This window comes from Onychostoma macrolepis, chromosome 07, assembly GCF_012432095.1.
Source record: "Onychostoma macrolepis isolate SWU-2019 chromosome 07, ASM1243209v1, whole genome shotgun sequence".
In the NCBI taxonomy this organism is placed as follows: Eukaryota; Metazoa; Chordata; class Actinopteri; order Cypriniformes; family Cyprinidae; genus Onychostoma; species Onychostoma macrolepis.
Genome location: NC_081161.1, coordinates 25,534,980 through 25,556,048, shown reverse-complemented (window position 1 = coordinate 25,556,048; position 21,069 = coordinate 25,534,980). Strand labels below are relative to the sequence as shown.

Genomic DNA, 21,069 nt, shown 5'->3' with positions numbered 1-21,069 from the left:
CGCCACGAAGGCGCTTCCAAGAGTCCCCGCTGGTCCCGTCCAGCACCGCGCTGCCAGAGCGCCCCCCAGTGCCTGCACCAAGAAGGCGCCTCCCTGTCTCCGCGCTGCAAGAGCGCCTCCCTGTCTCCGCGCTGCCAGAGCGCCCCCAAGTGTCCGCGCTTCAAGAGCGCCCCCCAGTGCCGGCCCCTCGCAAATGCCCACCCTCCCACCCGCTCCTGCCTCCTCCACCGCTGTCGTCTGGCAGCCCCTCTGCTCGCCCTCAGCCCACCATCAATACGGTGCGAGCCCCACAGGACTGCCATCCTCCAGCATCGCCGGGGCTGGAGTATCCCTCACCTCCGCCTCCAACCTCCTCGGCCCGGACTCTGCCTCGGCCCGTTGACCCAGCGGCTCCACCTCGGCTCTAGCTCCCTCGCCTCCACCGTCACCCGTCGATCCTCCAGCTCCACCAGGCTCCTCGTCCCTCCGGCTCCGCCTTGGTCGGGCGTCGACCCGCCATCGCCTCAGGACTCCGCTCCTCCGGCTGCACCTCGTCGCTCCGTCCCACCGGCTCAGTTGGGCTCCTTCCTCCCGCCAGCTCCACCTTGGTCCTCAGTCGCTCCGGCTCCGCCGCGGATCTCCGAGCTCCGCCGCCTCGGTCGCCAGAGCACTCTGCTCCACCTTGGCCCCCGGATCCTCGGCATTCCCTGGCTCGCCGGCTCTCCGTCTCCGCCTCGGGCTCCTCCACCACCGGCTCCGCCGCCGTTGGTCGGCCCCTGGAGTCGGAGGCCATTCCTCCTCCATGGCTCCTCCCTCCGTCGGCTCCACCGTGGCCATCATCATGGCTGTGGCCTGGGTCCGCCAGGCTCCTCCTGCTCCGGGTCCCTCCTGTCTCTTCCCTGGCTCCTCCCTCCTTCGTTGCCTCCCTGGTCTCTGTCTGCCGACCTCCTCCCGGTGGTCCGTCCTCCTCCTGAGCCTCCGCCATGGTTCCCACCCGTTCCCCCCTCTGTTGTTCCACGGTGCGAGGACGCACCTTCCGGGAGGGGGGAGTAATGTCACGTCCCTGGACTGTCTTGTGTGTGTTTTGCTCCCCATGTGTGCCCTGTGACCTAGTTTCTGTCTCCCCTTGATTGGTTAATTTGATTCCAGGTGTCTCCTTCAGTTCCTTGATTGTCCTGTCTTTAAAACCCCAGTCCTTTCAGTTAGTGTTTGTCGGTCTTTGAACGTCAACCTGAGTGTCTACCCTACCTGTGATCTATGTTCCTGTCTGCCTATTAAACTCCCGTGTTGCTATTCCTCGTCTCCTCGTTCCTGATTCCCGGGCTCCCCCGTGAGTTGTGACAGTTTTAGTGCGTGTGTTTTTAAATGCTAGTGAGCTTTGCTCACCCCGCCCCTCTGTTCTGTGGGGCGTTTTTGACACAACACACGTGGAGTGTTGCCTTGACAACAGTTGAGGGTATATTTTGAAGAATGGCAGCGGAGTCTCTGAGGATACTGTGCAACCGTAACGCTTTTGTTCATTATAAACGTGGGATTATTAATTATATTGAGAACGTCAGAATAGAAAACATGCATGTACCCTGAATGTAAACATTAGCCACATACATCATGAAGCGTGCTAGCGATTTGCAAAGATTAATATAAAGATTAATATAAAGGTTAATTAAACGTTACACTCACTTCTTCTGGAGGTTCAGCAGGAACACGAATAGTTGGTACCGATTCTTTTTCAGGAGCAGCTTCTTAGCAAAACCAGCTTTATACTGACCTTCATTTATAAAGCAGTCTGGTGAAAAATGATTCGCGCAAACATGAAAACATTGACGTTGCTCGTGGGGAATATTCCCTTCAAAAGCGAAACTCAGCCACTGTGTCTTCAGCGGTTCGGACTTAGGAACATCAAAATGACTGCTGTGTTCATTATTGCACCGAGAACAGAACACCACAATCGCTAGACGCCATTCTACTCATAGACAGCTCCAGCGTATATCAACAATGACGCGCGGACTATGATTGACAGCTCGCTCACGAGCAAGGGCGGGTCTGTGTTGAAACACTGCTGTCAATCAACCATCGTGGGAGGGGCGTCCGACCGTGTGACGTCACACGGTCGAACGGCTTGATTTGAGACAGGGTAAAACAAATAAGGAGATTAAAAAAAAAACACTGAATGGATTTTTATAATTTTATGATGGTTGTGTACAGGCACTGCTAACACACATTTCAGTACAATCAACTTGTAAAAGTGCATGTACCATTATATGACCCCTTTAAAGTATTCCTTGTCTCCTCGCTTCCCTGACTCCAACAACCCGTGACAATATGTTAGGTATGAGATTCATTCAACTTGGTTTGCTGATTAAACATGATTAAATATTTGTTCAGAATACTGTCATTGTTGTGACTATTCATCTGGGAGGGGTGTGTATCAAGTGGCTTGGTTATGGTTTTGAGGCTGACATGTGGAACCCATCTGGTCCAGCATATAGGACCAGAATAGGGCCAGCTATGGTCATACAGGTGGCTGAGATATGGATCTGTCATGGCCCTTTTATGGCCCATATTTTGGCTGCCAGGTTTAGTTCACCTGTGGATCAGGCTGAGGTGTGGCTCAGTTTTGGGCTTTCTGGTTAAAGACTGGTGTTGATATGGTTTACTTAAGGTTGTGTCTTGGTTCCAATGTTACATTTTGATCTGGCCCAATTCAGGGCCAGATATGGGTAATTAGCTTGGCTGGGACTTGGGCCAGTTATGTCTGGAATCCAGACCTGGTCCACACTAGGACCGTAATTCATTGCGGTATGTGGGCCAAGCAAAAGCTGGTTGTGTGGGCTGGAGCTGGGCCAGAAAATAATTGCCATGTGGGTAAACTGCATGTGCCATTCAACAGCACACATAAGGTAGGCTACTTTCATTATATGAATTATATCTGCAACATATCAGTGTTATTTGCATAAACATGTAAACACTTGGGGCATAATAATATTAAGTTAGTATTCATTCATTTGCTATAAGTTATTTTGTAAGTTAATACATACAGGTGCTGGTCATATAATTAGAAAATCATCAAAAAGTTGATTTATTTCACTAATTCCATTCAAAAAGTGAAACTTGTATATTATATTCATTCATTACACACAGACTGATATATTTCAAATGTTTATTTCTTTTAATTTTGATGATTATAACTGACAACTAAGGAAAATCCCAAATTCAGTATCTCAGAAAATTAGAATATTACTTAAGACCAATATAAAGAAAGGATTTTTAGAAATCTTGGCCAACTGAAAAGTATGAACATGAAAAGTATGAGCATGTACAGCACTCAATACTTAGTTGGGGCTCCTTTTGCCTGAATTACTGCAGCAATGCGGCGTGGCATGGAGTCGATCAGTCTGTGGCACTGCTCAGGTGTTGTGAGAGCCCAGGTTGCTCTGATAGTGGCCTTCAGCTCTTCTGCATTGTTGGGTCTGGCATATCGCATCTTCCTCTTCACAATACCCCATAGATTTTCTATGGGGTTAAGGTCAGGCGAGTTTGCTGGCCAGTTAAGAACAGGGATACCATGGTCCTTAAACCAGATACTGGTTGCTTTGGCACTGTGTGCAGGTGCCATGTCCTGTTGGAAAATGAAATCTGCATCTCCATAAAGTTGGTCAGCAGCAGGAAGCATGAAGTGCTTTAAAACTTCCTGGTAGATGGCTGCGTTGACCTTGGACCTCAGAAAACACAGTGGACCAACACCAGCAGATGACATGGCACCCCAAACCATCACTGACTGTGGAAACTTTACACTGGACCTCAAGCGACGTGGATTGTGTGCCTCTCCTCTCTTCCTCCAGACTCTGGGACCCTGATTTCCAAAGGAAATGCAAAATTTACTTTCATCAGAGAACATAACTTTGGACCACTCAGCAGCAGTCCAGTCCTTTTTGTCTTTAGCCCAGGCGAGACGCTTCTGACGCTGTCTGTTGTTCAAGAGTGGCTTGACACAAGGAATGCGACAGCTGAAACCCATGTCTTGCATACGTCTGTGCGTAGTGGTTCTTGAAGCACTGACTCCAGGTGCAGTCCAGTCTTTGTGAATCATTTTTGAATGGGTTTTGTTTCACAATCCTCTCCAGGGTGCGGTTATCCCTATTGCTTGTACACTTTTTTCTACCACATGTTTTCCTTCCCTTCGCCTCTCTGTTAATGTGCTTGGACACAGAGCTCTGTGAACAGCCAGCCTCTTTTGCAATGACCTTTTGTGTCTTGGCCTCCTTGTGCAACGTGTCAATGGTTGTCTTTTGGACAACTGTCAAGTCAGCAGTCTTCCCCATGATTGTGTAGCCTACAGAACTAGACCAAGAGACCATTTAAAGGCCTTTGCAAGTGTTTTGAGTAAATTAGCTGATTAGAGTGTGGCACCAGGTGTCTTCAATATTGAACCTTTTCACAATATTCTAATTTTCTGAGATACTGAATTTGGGATTTTCCTTAGTTGTCACCCAGTCAGCAAACAAATTTGGCCCAGACTTGGCATGCATCTGGCACAGCTGGCATTCATCCGGCACTGGCATACAGCATGTGGGCCAAACATGGCCCGGGTTTGGCAGAGATGGTACCGGGTTTAAGACGGCACACAAGACATGGGCCAGATGTCAGATGCAGTATTTGGCCCAGATGTCAAATACAGATATGTGGGCCACATAAGTATTGCCGATCTTGACCCATATTTAAAATCCATTTCAAATATTTTTGAGTAAAATGCCAATGTTTTCCCATACAGTAAGGTAATATATTCACATAAATGTGAAACTGTTAAATATATTTTTAAAATGCATAACATGAAGCTCATGTTGTGTGTTATTATGTGTTTACTTGTATGCAAAATTATATTCATGCCTCATATGATATTATATAATATATGATATTCTATAATATATTATAGAATAATATATTCTGTTGTTTTATATATATATTCATATATTCATCTGCCATTCATGCGGCACTGGCATATAGCATGTGGGCCAAACATGGCCCGGGTTTGGCAGAGGTGGTACCGGGTTTAAGACGGCACACAAGACATGGGCCAGATGTCAAATGTAGATATGTGGGCCATATAAGTATTGCCGATCTTGACCCACATTTAAAATCCATTTAAAATATTTTTGACTAAAATCCCAATGTTTTCCCATACAGAAAGGTAATATATTCACATATATGTGAAACACTGTTAAATATATTGAAATACATTTTTAAAATGCATAACATAAAGCTCATATTGTGTTTAATTGTGTTTACATGTGAAATTATATTCATGCCTCATATGATATTATATTATATTATATGTTATATTATAGAATAGTATATCCTGTTGTTTTATTTATATACAACTAACTTCAAACAAAGTTTTGCATTCACTGCTTTCATATTCTCATTCAATTTACAGTTTGATGTAGGCCTACTAAACAATACATGATGAAATTTCACGACATTTTATTTGACTTTTGTACTATTTATGTAAATGCTTAACTTTGATGTGTTTTAGGCCATGTTGGCCAATCAGAAGCCTGACAAAGTTTCAAGTAGGCGGAGATATTGGATTTTCTCTTTATGCACTTTTATCACCGTAAACCTAAAATGTCTGCTTTCTGACTTTTCCCCATTTACTTCATGGTCAACCCGGTTCTTGACGCGTACGGCCCGATGATTTCCGCGATGCAGAAAACGCGGACGGAATCTCGGAATACGGAATTACAGTTTAGCACGGAATGTCACGGAGTTTGTCAAAGTTTGGATGAATTAATCAAAAGTAGGTCATTGCACTTAAATCAAATCGCGACGTGGACTAGTATCTGTAAATATTAAGCTGCAAAAGTCGATTCAAATATGAATCCCGCATGTTCTGCGAGTCTCTGTGTGTGTGAGTGAATGAATGGCAGAGACGCGCGGTTTTTTCTTTTTTTTACTACATACACTGAAGCGCGCCTGATGCTCGCGGTGATTCATCATCTGCCGTCTCAATGAGGACATAAATACATAAACAACATCTACAGAACTGCTCTGAGAGTCCCCTCGCGAGCATTTTACCGTTTCATTGAGGAAAAACCAGCGTCATATCATATAGCTACACAGAAATGTAAAGGTATTCACGGCAACCCGTCAAAATAAAAGTTCATCTTAAAGACATTGTGCCAGAAATATAATTTTACATATATATAATTTTTTTAAATTTATTTTTTATTTTTTTAAAGAAGTCACAATATTTCTTCCATAGTTTAATTTTAATAGTAAATCCCCTTTATTTACCAAAACAATACAATGTTTTTAAATGTAATTAATTAAAAGACAAATTAAATTTGGGTGAAACTTGTTTACTGTTTTTCATACTTTTATTACTTGTGGAAAAACTTGAAACACAATTTAAATAAAGTATAAAGAATGGCATTGATTTTTGTACATTTTTATTTTTGTTTGACTTTATTAAAAATAGTGTGTTTTTTTTAATTAGCATGTGGTACCGAAATTGGTACCGAGAACCGTGGATTTTGACTGGTATCGGTACCGAATACTGAAATTTTGGTACCGTGACAACACTACAGGAAACAGGTGAGAAATCTTATTAAATAACTTTATATGAATTTTTCACAATATATTTCAACTATATCATCATGCATCTGTAAAACCTAAAAATATGAATTCTGGTATCTTAAGATTTTTTGTATGTTTTGTATATTATAATTATTGCATTTCACCTCTGCTGTAGTTTGTTTATTTTTAATAATCCTGACATTATATACTACATTTTGTTGGCTATGTGACATATTGTTCCTATTCTTCCATGCTGATGGCTGTGCTGCAGAGCTGGAGCGGAGCAGATCTCCTGTCGAAGAACATCTCCAAAGCGCCATGAACCATCTGACTAGTAAGTAAAACCTCAAACATTCAAAAGTTTGTCGAATATTTAAAAAAATATATCAAATAAATATCAAATATTTCCCAGACAGCAAGCAGGATTTCACGCGGGCCAGATGTGGGCTGGATCTGGGCCGACACTATGTTGCTGTCTGGGTTCCTGTATGTCCTACAAGGCCATCTTGTTTAACTCTGCTCTGAGGACACTTCATACACAACAACCTACAGAGGGGTCAATCATAATTAAAAAAAAGACACAGATGATAATAAAAAAGTTCTTTGAAATTAAAATTAATAACGGTAAGACAGAACCAGTACTGTGAACGCACCTCACTTCAAACTGTAACGGTCTGTATATTATTTTCTAAACTTAAAATGTAGTGAAATTTTGTTCAAGCAGACTTTGTTGCTTGTGGAAACCTCACATGAGCCTGAAAGATACTTAAAACTTAAAATATTATTTGCACTCTTGAAGACTGTTCACCAAATACTAAATTTCAGTCCAGCAGAATTTTCTGCACACTTCACCACCAAAGCCAAAATGAGCATTGTGAATGTAAGAGCCTCACACTACATTGTTTGTTTGAATTGTATTTCAGGGCAGTTCGTGAAGACGAATAACCTGGACAGAAGTCGGTTCCAGATCCAGCCTCCACACCAGACTTCTCACTCACAAGGATTGCTGTCTACTAGATATGTGTACTCTTCAGACTTAGGTTCATGCAGATATTATTCAGGGACATGAACACTTGAATACTGCAAAAATAGAGAAACTACCTTATTTAAGAATTTTGTGTTAATTGCGTGAACATTAAACAAATATATATTTATTTTACTGTTTTTTGTTTTGTATTCCAAAGCACCTAAAAGTCAATTCACACTGCCATTCACGAACAGGGTGAACACACTGACCAAGCAAAACAAATAAGCATGTTTTTGTGAAAGTGTGAACTGACAATACTGTATGTTAGGTGTGAGATTCATTCAACTTGGTTTAAACATGATTAAATATTTGTTCAGAATATTGTCGTTGTTGTGACTATTCATCTGGGAGGGGTGGCCCATGTGTGGCCCTTGTCTGGAATCCAGACTTGGTACACACTAGGACCGTAAGTCATTGCGGTATGTGGGCCAAGCAAAAGCTGATTGTGTGGGCCGGAGCTGGGCCAGAGAAAAATTGCTATGTGGGCAGTTATAATCATCAAAATTAAAAGAAATAAACATTTGAAATATATCAGTCTGTGTGTAATGAATGAATATAATATACAAGTTTCACTTTTTGAATGGAATTAGTGAAATAAATAAACTTTTTGATGATATTCTAATTATATGACCAGCACCTGTATATTGTAAATTAATTCCAGTTATCGTTTTGTCTCTGGTTTTAAAACCTTCATTTTTATGATTTGTTATGAAAGTTTTCTTTTCCTTTTCTTCATAAATCCAATCTGCCATTATTTCAACAAATATTTTTGATTCTTTGCTGATTTTCTTGTGCTGTTGTATGCAGGTTCTGTGGCAAACTGCAGGTCTGAATGCATTGTAGTCATCTCACTAAATGGATACAGGAGCTGTAGTTTGAAGAATCTAAACACTAGAATCTCCAGCTCATTGGAGTCTAGAAGGGCAAAGGGCAGATGTTTCTGTGGATTTAATGATTGGTTTACTCACTGGCTATAAAATGCAATAAAAATCTTAGCAGCAAACCGAAGGTTCTGCCCCCTCTCCAGCTACAGGGCAGAGTCTGGCCTACTCCTTGTTGTGAGCGCTGAATGAGAGCATACATCAGTGACATACTGCAGTGTGTCTGTATTCTCAGCGATCTCTGCTCTTAGCTTTTAAAGAAGAGTCAGATCTCAAGTGATGAGATTAAGACTTGAGTCATGTTTGATATTACAGGTTTTGCTGTGATCTACAACATCATCAGGTCTCCAGGTTTATGAATATTAAAACTGCACTAGATACAATAAAATGTTTCTCGTGTTTTTATTTTATGTTTATACTGAACCATTACAGTCAAAACCTGATCACAGTGCAACAAATAAACGGATGTCCTTCATTTAGTTAAATATGTAGTTATTGACTCAAATCTAATTTGGGAAAATATAAAAGCAGAAATTCTCTAAATTGTCACCACACTTTGCAAGTGCAATTTATCCTAAATCCGTATCTCTGGTCTCAGCCATAATATTTTTACAACTGCTTTTAATATTTTTAAAGCAATTGTAAAGGAGTTAATTTCTCAATATTAATTTATTGTTTATTGCACTGTTGTATTCAAAACAAAATCACTCTTGAAATCATGCTGTTTATATGAATATGAAAAGTAAGATATTTGGTGCAACAGCAGTAGTTTGAGTTTTTTTTGTTTGGACAGTGGGTGATTCTACATATTGTCACGATTCAACACAAGGGAAGCGAGGAGATGAGGAGTAACTCAAAATAACCAGTCTTTAATCAAATCCAAAAAGGTTAACACAGGGCAGGCAGAGACACGTTAATACCGGACCCTCTAGACAGGGAAACACAGGGCTTAAATACTGGGGAGTAAACTAGATAATTAACACAGGTGGAACAGAATGAACATGACAAACTAATCAGGAACATAATCAGGGAGAACTGAAACAGGTGGGACTAAATTAACTAAACGAGAACAGGAAGAGGAACAAGACCAAATATGGGCATACAAGAGGTAAAACTAGGATATGGGGAGCACAAGGACAGAAAACACAACACAAACATAGGCCTGACATTACCTCCCCCTCCCGGAAGGCGCGTCCACACCCCTCATACCATCTACCAGGGAGAGGGGTGGTGGGCGTTCTGGAGGTCCCTCAGGACAGGTAACACACAGGGATGGCCAGGCTTCAGAGCAGGACCCAATCTGGGAGACCCTGGTGGAACAGGAAGCTCGGGAGGCCATGGTGTTTCAGGGAGTTTAAGATACCATGGCAGATGAATAGTCCGGGGAGCCGTGGCAGAGCTGGGAGCTCGGGCGACCATGGCAGAGCAGGGAGCTCAGGAGGCCATGGTGGATATGACGGACATGGCGGAGCTCAGCGACTGTAAAAACTATTTAAACTGTTCGGGCACTGTTAGACCCCGGGAGAAGGTGATTAGTCACCAGAAGAGACAGACGGCAGTGCGTAAGTGTTTTAATACTCATTCTTAGCTCTGTTGTTTAAATTAATTCCTTGTTGCTAGGAAAGAATAGTTCGTTTCCTACCTATTTCTATTCTGCTTTTTCGTTGTGGTTTATATTTTTGATTGCACTTACTGATCATTATAATAACTGCCCTTTAGCTTAAACTCCTTTCCTGCACTTAAGTGCGAAGTGTTTGTTTCGATTTGAGCCATTGCCCTGCGATTGGCTGGTGGTTGTGCTAATTAAAAGCGACCACAGCTTTTTCACTCTAGACTGTGTATTTGTTTGAGGTGTGTGTGCTGGCGGAAGCGTCTGCGGAAGCTGCTCAGCCGTCGTGTTCAGCCTCCTCGTGTGAAGACCGAGGAGTGTAAAGACCTGCGACTTTTTCCTGTGCGACTTGAACCGAGCACCGACACCAAGCTACACACTTAAGTATCTTTTTCCTTCCTCACTCTGCTCTCCTATCCTCTTCCTTCTACCTCTATCATGTGTCTCCAAAACATTCCGGTTCTCTCTCAGCCACGCCTAACATCACCGCAGACGGCAACGTAATACTGCTAACCCATGCCCTATCTCTACATCTTCCACTACACCTCTGGCTTTCTCTGTGGGTCTCTGAATTGTCAGTCAGCCGTCAACAAAGCTGACTTCATTTCTGCCTTTTCTTTAAAATCCACTCTCAGCATCTTGGGCTTGACTGAGACCTGGATTCGTCCAGAAGACTCAGCAACCCCAGCTGCTCTCTACTAATTTCTCTTTCTCTCATACTTGGCGTCAAGTTGGTCGGGTGGGGGTACTGGCCTGCTCGTTTCACACAATTGGAAATACTCAACCCACTCTACCCTTTGCAATTACAACTCATTTGAATGTCATGCCATTACTGTATCAGCTCCGATAAAACTCCAGATTGTGGTAATCTACCGTCCCCTGGACAAATTCTAGCCACCTTCCTAGAGGAGCTGGACGGGTTGTTGTCCTCTTTGTGGAGGATGGCATTCCACTCTTAGTCTTTGGTGATTTCAACATTCACCTAGACAAGCCTTATGCTACAGACTTCCACTCGCTACTAGCTTCATTTGATCTCAATCGCCTTACCACTACTAGCACGCACAAATCAGGCAACCAACTTGATTTAATTTACACACGCAATTGTACTGCAGATAACATTCTGGTACAACCGCTACATATCTCGGACCATTTCTTCATTACATTTACACTACATTTTGCTACCCGTGTGCCACCAACCCCCTACCGGTTACTTTTAGACGAAACCTGTGCTCCTTTCTCCTTCCCATCTTTCCTCTGTAGTATCCTCCTCTCTTCCCTCACCTACCCATTTCTCATCTCTGGATGTAAACGCAGCTACTGAAACTTTATGCTCTACCTTAACTTCTTGTCTAGACGACATTTGTCCTCTCTCCTCTAGGTCAGCACGGACTGCCCCTTCTAACCCCTGGTTATCTGATGTTCTTCGTGAACATCGGACTAAACTCAGAGCGGCAGAGAGAAAATGGCACAAATCAAACAACCCGTCGGACCTGAGTAGGTATCAGTCTCTGCTCTCATCTTTCTCTGCTGATGTCCACACTGCCAAATCCTCACATTTCCACAACAAGATCAACAGCGCCCAGACATGCGTAATCTCTTCAGAACATTTAATTCTCTCCTCTGTCCCCTCCACCACCTCCCACCACTTCTATTACAGCTGATGACTTTGCTACTTTTTACAGACAAAACTAGATCGATCAGTGATCAGTTCTCACCTCCACGCACACAGGACCCCCAACCAACCACTTCCACTGCTAAACCTCCCATTTTCTCCTTCTGTCCCCTGACGGAGGCTGAAGTATCCAAACTTCTCCTCTCCAACCATCCTACAACATGTCCTCTTGACCCAATCCCTCGCACCTTCTGCAAGCAATCTCCCACGCTCTTACCGACACTCACACACATCATCAACACATCCCTCCTCACAGGCATCTTCCCCACTGCGTTCAAGCAGGCTCGGGTAACCCCACTGCTCAAAAAACCTACATTAAACACTTCTCTTATAGAAAACTATAGACCTGTCTCTCTCCTTCCATTCATAGCGAAAACACTTGAACGTGTTGTCTTCAACCAGGTCTCATTGTTTCTTTCACAGAACAACAAACTGGATGCTAAACAGTCAGGTTTCAGGAGTGGCCATTCAACTGAGACTGCACTTCTCTCGGTCACTGAAGCCCTGCGAATTGCAAAAGCCCATTCCAAATCATCAGTCCTCATTCTGCTGGATCTATCTGCCGCTTTGACACTGTCAATCATCAGATACTCCTCTCCACTCTCTCATCACTGGGCATCGCTGGAATTCCACTTCGCTGGTTTGAATCCTATCTCACTGGTAGGTCTTTCAGGGTGGCCTGGGAAGGGGAGGTATCCAAAGCACATACACTGGTCACTGGGGTTCCTCAGGGATCGGTTCTTGGACCCTCCTCTTCTCCACATACACTACATCACTGGGTCCCATCATACAGGCACATGGATTCTCCTACCACTGCTATGCTGATGACACACAGCTCTATCTCTCTTTTCAACCAGATGATCCAACGGTAGCTGCAAGGATCTCAGGTTGCCTGGCAGACATCTCGGCATGGATGAAAGAACATCACCTCCAGCTCAACCTGGCAAAGACTGAGCTTCTTGTCTTTCCTGCCGCTCCAACTCTACAGCATGACATCACGATCCAGTTAGGTTCATCAACAATTACCCCATCAACTTCGGTCAGAAATCTTGGTGTAATCTTTGATGACCAGCTGACCTTCAAAGACCACATTGCAAAGACTGCTCGATCTTGCAGGTTTGCACTACACAACATCAGAAAGATCAGGCCCTTTCTGACGGAGCATGCTGCACAACTTCTTGTCCAGGCCCTTGTCATTTCTAGGCTGGACTACTGCAATGCTCTTCTGGCTGGACTTCCATCAAACACAGTCAAACCTCTACAAATGATTCAGAATGCGGCGGCACGACTGGTCTTCAAGGAACCCAAAAGAGCCCATGTTACACCTCTCTTTATCTCATTGCATTGGCTACCAATCGCAGCTCGCATCAAGTTCAAGACACTGATGCTTGCTCATAGAACAACCACAGGCTCAGCACCCGCCTACATGCACTCACTATTAAGAATCTACATCCCTCCAGAAATCTGAGATCTGCTAGTGAGCGACGCCTCGTGGTACCATCACAAAGAGGCTCAAAATCACTCTCCAGAACATTCTCGTTCACCATTCCTGGCTGGTGGAATGATCTTCCCACCCATATTCGGAGTACTGGATCCCTGTCAATCTTCAAGCAACAGCTGAAAACTCATCTCTTTCGACACTACTTGACTTCAACCTACACATAAAAAAAAAAAAAAAATCTTTCTCCTTACTTATTCCTTCCCTTGCTAGCTTGTACTTATTTAAACAATGCCTGAGACTTGGTGTTACAAGCACTTCCTTTGTCGAATTGCCTCTTCAAGATGAATCGCTTCATGTGTTCCCCAAATTGTAAGTCGCTTTGGATAAAAGCGTCTGCAAAATGACTAAATGTAAATGTAAATGTATTAGCTCCCCTCAAAAAATTACCTGGGGAGAATCTTGGGTCTAGAGGCCCTCGCTGGACTGGATCTGGGGACTGGAGCCCACCTTGGGCTAAACTCAGGAACAGGAGCCCTCCTTGGGCTATGCACAGGAACAGGAGCCCGTTCAGGGATATGCTCGGATTGTGAGGCCCTCTCTAGGCCGGACACAAGACCAACAGCCCTCCTTGGGCTGAACGTGGGCAGGGACAGGGGCCCTCTCAGAGGTGAACTCAGGAACCGCTTCCATCGAGGCAACATGAGAAGCAAGCGGCTTGGGAATGGCCTCCATAGCCATGACTGGAGAAGCTGCCTACTTCTGAGGAACCCCAACAGACAAGACAAGACTGACAAGACCGATTAAAAATGTTCCTGTGGACAATACTTCAGGCGACATGACCTGACTCTGGTCTGGGGCTAGAACCTGCACTGGGCTCTTGGTCAGGGGCTGGAACCTGCACTGGACTCTTGGTCAGGACACTGGAGCGAATTTTGGAGCTGTAGTGAGCCGCAGCCAGCGGACTTGACGTCGGAGCGGTCGGCGGGCTTGAGGGGGCCACAGCCAGCGGGCTTGACTTCAGAATGGCCAGTGGGCTTGAGAGAGCCGCAGCCGGTGGGCTTGAGTGAGTGGCGGCCCGCGAACTTGACTGATGAGCAGTTGTTGGGCTTGGGTTAGCCACAGCCGGTGGGCTGGACAGATGAACGGCCGGCAGACTTGACAGAGGTTCGGCCGGCAGGCTTTAGTGAGCTGCGGCCGGCAGGCTGGAGAGAGCCACAGTCGGCGGGCTGGACTTCATAGCGGCTGGCAAACTTAACTAGTGGGGGAAAAACGGGTAAACAAAAACTAACAAAAACCGGGAAACAAAACGAGGAGAATGGGCGCCGCTTATTTTATTCTGTCATGATTCAACACAAGGGAAGCAAGGAGATGAGGAGTAACTCAAAATAACCAGTCTTTAATCAAATCCAAAAAGGGTAACACAACGCAGGCAGAGACACACAAGAAACAGGACACTAACGTTTATACCAGACCCTCTAGACAGGGAATGTCTGGGGAGTAAACTAGATAATTAATTAACACCGATGGAACAGAATGAACTAATCAGGGAACTGAAACAGGTGGGACTAAATTAACTAAATGAGAACAGGAAGAGGAACAAGACAAAATATGGGCACACAAGAGGTAAAACTAGGACATGGAGAGCACAAGGACAGAAAACACAACACAAACATAGGCCTGACACATATGGCAGGAAGAGTTGAGAATGAGAACAGTTTGTTCAAATTTTACACGCCAACACTACTTTCTGTGTTTACAGATGTAACTAATAAATCAGTGTGAATAATCCATTTTCTGAAAAAAAAAAGTCACACAGTCAGTCAGGCCAGAGAAAAATCAACTTACAAAAGGATTGATGTTCTCTTTGATTGAAAATTTATTGGCGATTCAAGTAAGCACAGAAGTCAACATCATCCATTATACTTGAGTCAACTTTCATTGTAGTTTAGGCGGCATGTCTGGGTGCTGAAGACACGTTCTGTTGTTTCTATGAATGAGAAAACCATATATGTAAAAGTTTACTTATATATTATTTTAATGTGCTATGTTCAACAACCTTCCTCCAAATGTAATGTGTATTTTGTAGTTCTTTTGTAAGTATGGTATGAGATCTGGAACCATGAGGAGAAATATTTATGTGTGTGTCGTTACACTCACAGCACTGGTAGAGCCTGTTGATTCTGATGATGTCATTCTGGCTCATCTCGGTAGATGTGCCCAGCGCAGCATTATTGTTAGGAATGGGAACCATAGTGGGGAGGCCATTCTTGGAGAAAGCGTATCTGACACAGCGAGTGATAGATGCAGTCAGATGACAATCTTACACACAGATAAACCACATCTCCTTCTACTGGAAGATCACTCACCTCTCGTACTGCATCACAGAGCTGTAGTCGTAGGGTGTTTCCTGGTTTAGAGTGTTGATTTTGTTGAAGTTGTACTTCATGTCTGATGAGCAAATGAAGCATTTATTGGTGATTGCAGAGATCTGTTTTTGCACTAACAAACGGAACTAAATCAGCTGACCTAACGTAACTATACACATGTATGCTTCTTTTAACATACTGTACCATCAATGATGTTCTCCCAGATGACTTGGATGTGATTGTCACGGTCGCTACGAGTCTGTTCATGGTTGAAACCAAGAGCATGGAGAAGCTCATGCTGCACAATGTTGTGGTAAACGCAACCATTACGGTCCAGAGACACAGTCTGGCCATTACCCTGACGACCAACATATGAGTAGCATCTGTAAGACAGAGATCCATAAAATATAAATTTTTGACCCATCTCTGAATATTATCTTTATCTCTTCATCATCTTGATGCACTTTTCATCACAAGTTACATTTTGAATGTATAGTTTTCATTCTGATGGAAATCAGCTTCTTCCTCTTATTCTTTTTCTAAACGTGTTTGTTTGTAGTCTCAACCTTAACTTTGACTTCGGTATTTTTTACATCGTCTTGAAACTAATTCTGTGTTGGTTTGTGATGTTTTTCTGATTTTGATTTTGGTTGCGTTACATACCCACTGCGAGATTCAATGCTGACATAGTCTCTCTCATTGCTGCGGGGAAAGAAGCGGATGCAGGTGCTGTAGGAGAAAGAGTCCAAACCACGTTGGATGATCTCTATCTCACGGGAGGCTGAAAGGGCAAAGGTCAGAGCTTGCTATGGAAATTTTTACTTTCTTTATTTCACACTCACATGCTTTTGCACTGATTATAAGACTTAATCGTTAGGCTCTGCCATAAAATCAGGAACGGTAGAGAGTCCTGTTTTTTTTATTCTCTTTGGGTTCTGAATGAAAACATATCATAATACTATTGACTTACAGTAGTGGTTGGCGATGACGTAAGGCACATAAATCTTGCCGTCGCTGTATTTGGGCCAGAGGCAGCCGTAGGAGGTGCAGGGATCAGCATTTCTCTCATTCACAGCAATATCATCCATTAGCTTGGGCTCATCAGGTTCAGGAACTAACACATAAACAGTTCATTTGGGACCGTTTAGTAAAGAACAGTTGCAGCATAATGATGTATGTGGTGAGTACGTACTGATGCCTCTGTTGGCTCTGTGCAGCAGTTCAGACACAGACAGCTGAGCAGATTTGTCCTCAACAACTATAATAAAAACACATAAACACGTTCACTAATGAACTTCAATCAGTTCATCATACTGTCAGCCTGCTGGAGTATTTTACTTACCAGACTGCATGTGAGTTATGCCAGAACACCACACACAAAATGGACATGGAAAAGAAACATTGAAACATTAAATAACGTTAATGCTATCATATTACAATCTTCAATATTACATGGGTTAGGTGTATAAAGAAATTGCATGCATCATATGCCAGCAGGTGATATACATGTGCATGAATGAAAATGTGTTTTACCTTCCCCTCAGCTGAGAAAACCAGCAGGAAGGCCAACAGGCCAAAAGTAACCTTGGTCACAAACATGGCAGCCAAAGACCTGCAGAAAGAACCAGGGCACAGCAGTTTTGTGAGACAGAATTTACAGATACTGTAAATACAGTAATGTCATATGAACCAAGGTCTGAAATCAAATACATAACTTAACTTGATCAAACGGTACACAACTTATTTAAGTTTTCAGTAAATATATGTTCCTTTCCTCATCTCCTACTCAGCTCAAACAATCTAGCAACCGCATGAATGGGAATCAGTTTAAATAGACACCTCAAACATACCACTATTCTCACCTCAGTCCCACAAGATTCATAGAGCAACACGTTTTATACTCTGGTGCGAGTTTATATCAGTGTTCTTTACAAATATGGGTAAAAGAGTTAAGATTGTTGAAAAAGAACAGGTGTTAAATTCCCTTCATTGGAACAGTGTCATAAACAACTGATGAAAGCATCAGAACTTATCGGTTATTTTTGTTTTGTCACTTCTTAAAACAATATATGTATTTTATATTGTATTTTTTATTTTAAAAGCTGATCAACAATTTAATATAAAACAATAACCATTATCATGAAGATAATTTATCATTTTATATTGTGTCCACGATATAAAAAAGTGTTTGCCATACAACATTAGATTTAGGTATCTATATTATTATTATTATTAATTAATTTATTTATTTGACTTTTATTCAGTGAGTAACACACTTGTAGCAACTGGTTTTGTTTAATTCTTTTGTGTACCCACTACAGGACTGAATGCTGTTGTAGTTTCATTTAGTAATGCAGCTCTGGACACGGAGGTTAGATCTAGAAGAATCCAGATCATGGGAGTCTGAGAGGGTAAATGATAAGCTGATCAATTCACATTCACCTGACTTTGCACTGACTCTAAGATGCCACAAAAATCTTAGCTGCAAACAAAACTACCAACAGCTCTGAACTATTGCTTTTTCATTTTGGCTGTTGCCTTTTTTTTTTTTTTTATCTGTATTTAAACTTAAGTCTGTAGTTATCAGCTGGAATCTATGTCATGCAAATACATTAATATATAAGTACTTGACATTTTCTCAAAATTGTGACCACAGCAGTTTTTCTTTGGCCACATGTTCAGAGGTGGGGAATGCTCACAGTACATGCTGGTATGAATAGAAACATTATCTCTGAAACATTTGAGAAAAACATGATAAACATGCAAGTGTTTTTTCTTCTTTAGTCAGTGAGTTCAGTCTTGTGTAACCTGCAATCTTCAATCAAGAACAGGTGTGAATTTCCCTGTCACAGTATGGTGCCTTCACATGCAGATGAATCAGAAACAGTAAGAGTTTTTACTTCATTAAGTATCCTGTCATACTTGTGTTTAATCTCCTATTAATTTCTTTCTTGAATTTAATCATCCATTCGTTTAGGTGTTGTAGCTCAGATATCTAGAGAATCCGGTAACACTTTAGAATACTGTTCCATCATTAATGAATAACTACACAAGAACACATGAGTGATGCAATATTAGCACAAAGTGAAGATCACGGTAACCCACTAGTAATGATTTAAGTGTTACCAAATCTAGCTAAATTAATTACTAACCAGGACCTTACAAAAACCTCAAAAGTTTACAATGACGTCAGTCATTACTAGTAGGTTACCATGACCTTTACTTTAGAATGAATTATACATTATGTAGTATTCATATTAATTATCAACCTGTATACAGTAGTTCTTGGGGAGGTATGGAAAAAATAATAGTTACTGATTAGGTAATAGTGAACTACCATATTTGACTAAGCACTATTACTTACTAATTCATTAATTAGAGTTGCTTGTTAGTTACTAGTAGTTAATACTGATCCAAATAATTAGTAATTTCTTCAGAAGGATGTAGTAACACTTGAGTCATTCATTACTATTCAAAACCTTACATATATCTCAAAAGCTCACAATGACATCAGTCAATATTAGGAAGTTATGATGATTTTCACTTTAGAATACTGATCCAAGTAATTAGTAGTTCATTTAGAAGGATTTGGTAATACTTGAGTCATTACTAGTGGGTTACTATTTTAGAATTAATTATGCATAATTCACATTAATTATGAACCTGTATAAAGTAGTTCTTATGAGTTCTCAGGATATATGAAACAAAAGTAGTTATTGGTTAGCTAATAGTGAACTACCAGTTTCAACGTAGCGCTATTACTTAATAAATCATTAATCAGAGTTTCTTGTTAGTTAATAGTAGTTACTACAATGTTAATAGCGCATTAGTCATTTGTTCCTGTGCAGTTATTCATTAACGACGGAACAGTATTCTAAAGTGTTACCGAGAATCCTATTGTGTACCTCGCTACATACCCCTGCATATCTGGAGATGTGTTAGTAAGACAGAACCAAATTAATGTTGTTTTCATATTATTTTAATGACAGGCATTGAATTGTCATTAATGTATGATAGTCATTAGGAATAAGTGCTATCATACAATAACGTCAGTGTGCCCATGCATAAGCATAATCAGCCCAATGTTTTATCACTACTTTTTAAAATGGCCTTTTATTTACTTGCAGGAAAATGCATGGCTGTGTATAATGTTGTGTTTTAATAAAATGTGTATACACTTTCTACTGTGTTCAAACATTATTTATCAATTAATTTCAAATTATTTTAGTTGTTTGTTGACATTTGTTTGTTATTCATTTTTTTTATCTGTTACATTTAGGACAGTTGAATGAAAATTACCCAATAATTTTCTACCCAAATGATAGCCTTTATTACAGTCAACTGATTTCTGTGCCTTCTCCTCATTTGCACCTGTTACTTCTTACGTTCAAAAAGGTACATATTGTCACACATCACTGGGAGTAAGGAGACGAGGAGTCGAGGAGACGCAGGAGTAAACTCAAAAGACTTTAATGATAAATCAAAAAGCATGGAATGTGGAGAACACTGAATGACGTAAGACACCAGACGCTAGACTCAGGGAAACACAGGGCTTAAGAACACTGGAGAAAACGAGATAATTAATAGAACACAGCTGAAGCTAAATACGACTAAATGGGGACCAAACGAGAACAGGAAAACCAAATATGAGAAAGGAGGGAGAAAACTAAGGCAGGGAAGGCACAATGGGGAGAAAAACACAGGACACGGGGACACAGGACTGACACATATGTTTGAAAGAGTCATTTAAACAATAATTTCTCAACATTTTGTCATTTCCTATATACCTATATCTGTCTTCCACAAAGATCCTCTTTCTTTCATATGTGTGTGCTAAGCAATGCTTCCACCTCATCAAATGTATGCAATGTTAAGAGAAAGGGTCGTCTGGTCTGATTAATTATTTTACTGTACGTGACATTTATTTTGTGCACTGCATGATACACAAATATGGAAATGTGTGTGTGTACACGTGTTTTTGCGACATGAGGACACACATTTTTATAATGACATGGGTATGACATAGGTATTACAAGGAGAAGGTGATTTATGAGGACATTTCCCCATGTCCTTATATTTCAAAAGGCTTATAAATCATACAGAATTATTATTATTTTTTTTTGAGAAAGTTAAAATGCACAAAGTTTCCTGTAAGGGGTAGGTTTAGGTGTAGGGTTGGTGTAGGGCGATAGAAAATATGGTTTGTACAGTATTACGCCTATGGAATGTCCCCACTATTCACAAAAACAAACGTGTGTGTGTGTGTTTTAAAGCCTTTTAAAAACTGCACAAAATATACAATATTTGTGCCTTTAACATCCCTGTAAAAGCCAAACATTTTGATTTGGATAGTTTGTGGTTCATGTTCATGTGTTCATGTTATAAATATAATCTGTGTTTCTCTGGTTAGATAAGGAAATAATGTGAATTTGTGTGACCAGTGAATGAATTAGGTTATATAGATTATATAGAAGGGTGTGTGAATTTCCAATATAATAATTACATTATCATGCATATT

The 21,069-nt window shown here is 41.6% G+C and overlaps 1 protein-coding gene and 2 long non-coding RNA genes across 5 annotated transcripts; 2 read left to right on the top strand and 1 right to left on the bottom strand.

Annotated features, from left to right (window-relative positions):
- Positions 1 to 5,325: 5,325 nt before the first annotated feature.
- LOC131544959 (uncharacterized) lies at positions 5,326 to 7,733 on the top strand. Of its 3 annotated transcripts, XR_009272281.1 has the most exons (4): positions 5,326 to 6,109; positions 6,476 to 6,573; positions 6,827 to 6,889; positions 7,479 to 7,733. It is a non-coding gene; the product is annotated as an uncharacterized LOC131544959 (long non-coding RNA). The 3 variants fall into 3 exon arrangements; XR_009272279.1 differs by lacking the exon at positions 5,326 to 6,109 and having other exon boundaries at positions 6,187 to 6,573; XR_009272280.1 differs by lacking the exons at positions 5,326 to 6,109; positions 7,479 to 7,733 and adding an exon at positions 6,968 to 7,242 and having other exon boundaries at positions 6,187 to 6,573.
- Positions 7,734 to 13,202: 5,469 nt separating this feature from the next.
- LOC131543728 (low choriolytic enzyme-like) lies at positions 13,203 to 17,150 on the bottom strand. The gene is made up of 8 exons (XM_058781441.1): positions 17,085 to 17,150; positions 16,744 to 16,801; positions 16,522 to 16,665; positions 16,215 to 16,332; positions 15,756 to 15,934; positions 15,552 to 15,633; positions 15,343 to 15,467; positions 13,203 to 15,172 (listed from the first exon to the last, which is right to left on the bottom strand). Coding segments are annotated over exons 1-8 (774 nt in total). The 3' UTR covers positions 13,203 to 15,170.
- A 742-nt stretch (positions 17,151 to 17,892) lies between these two features.
- LOC131543729 (uncharacterized) lies at positions 17,893 to 20,138 on the top strand. Its single transcript, XR_009271972.1, has 3 exons — positions 17,893 to 17,962; positions 18,336 to 18,437; positions 19,947 to 20,138. It is a non-coding gene; the product is annotated as an uncharacterized LOC131543729 (long non-coding RNA).
- The last annotated feature ends 931 nt before the right edge of the window (positions 20,139 to 21,069 follow it).

What these genes read in the sequence shown, in the direction of transcription:
- LOC131543728 (XM_058781441.1), bottom strand. Translation starts at nt 17,150, where the DNA reads ATGTTTGTGACCAAGGTTACTTTTGGCCTGTTGGCCTTCCTGCTGGTT. An exon ending in TTTTCTCAGCTGAGGGGAAG is followed by an intron (nt 16,802 to 17,084) that starts GTAAAACACATT and finishes ATAGTTGTTGAG; the next exon opens with GACAAATCTGCTCAGCTGTC. An exon ending in CTGGGAGAACATCATTGATG is followed by an intron (nt 15,634 to 15,755) that starts GTACAGTATGTT and finishes TTTGCTCATCAG; the next exon opens with ACATGAAGTACAACTTCAAC.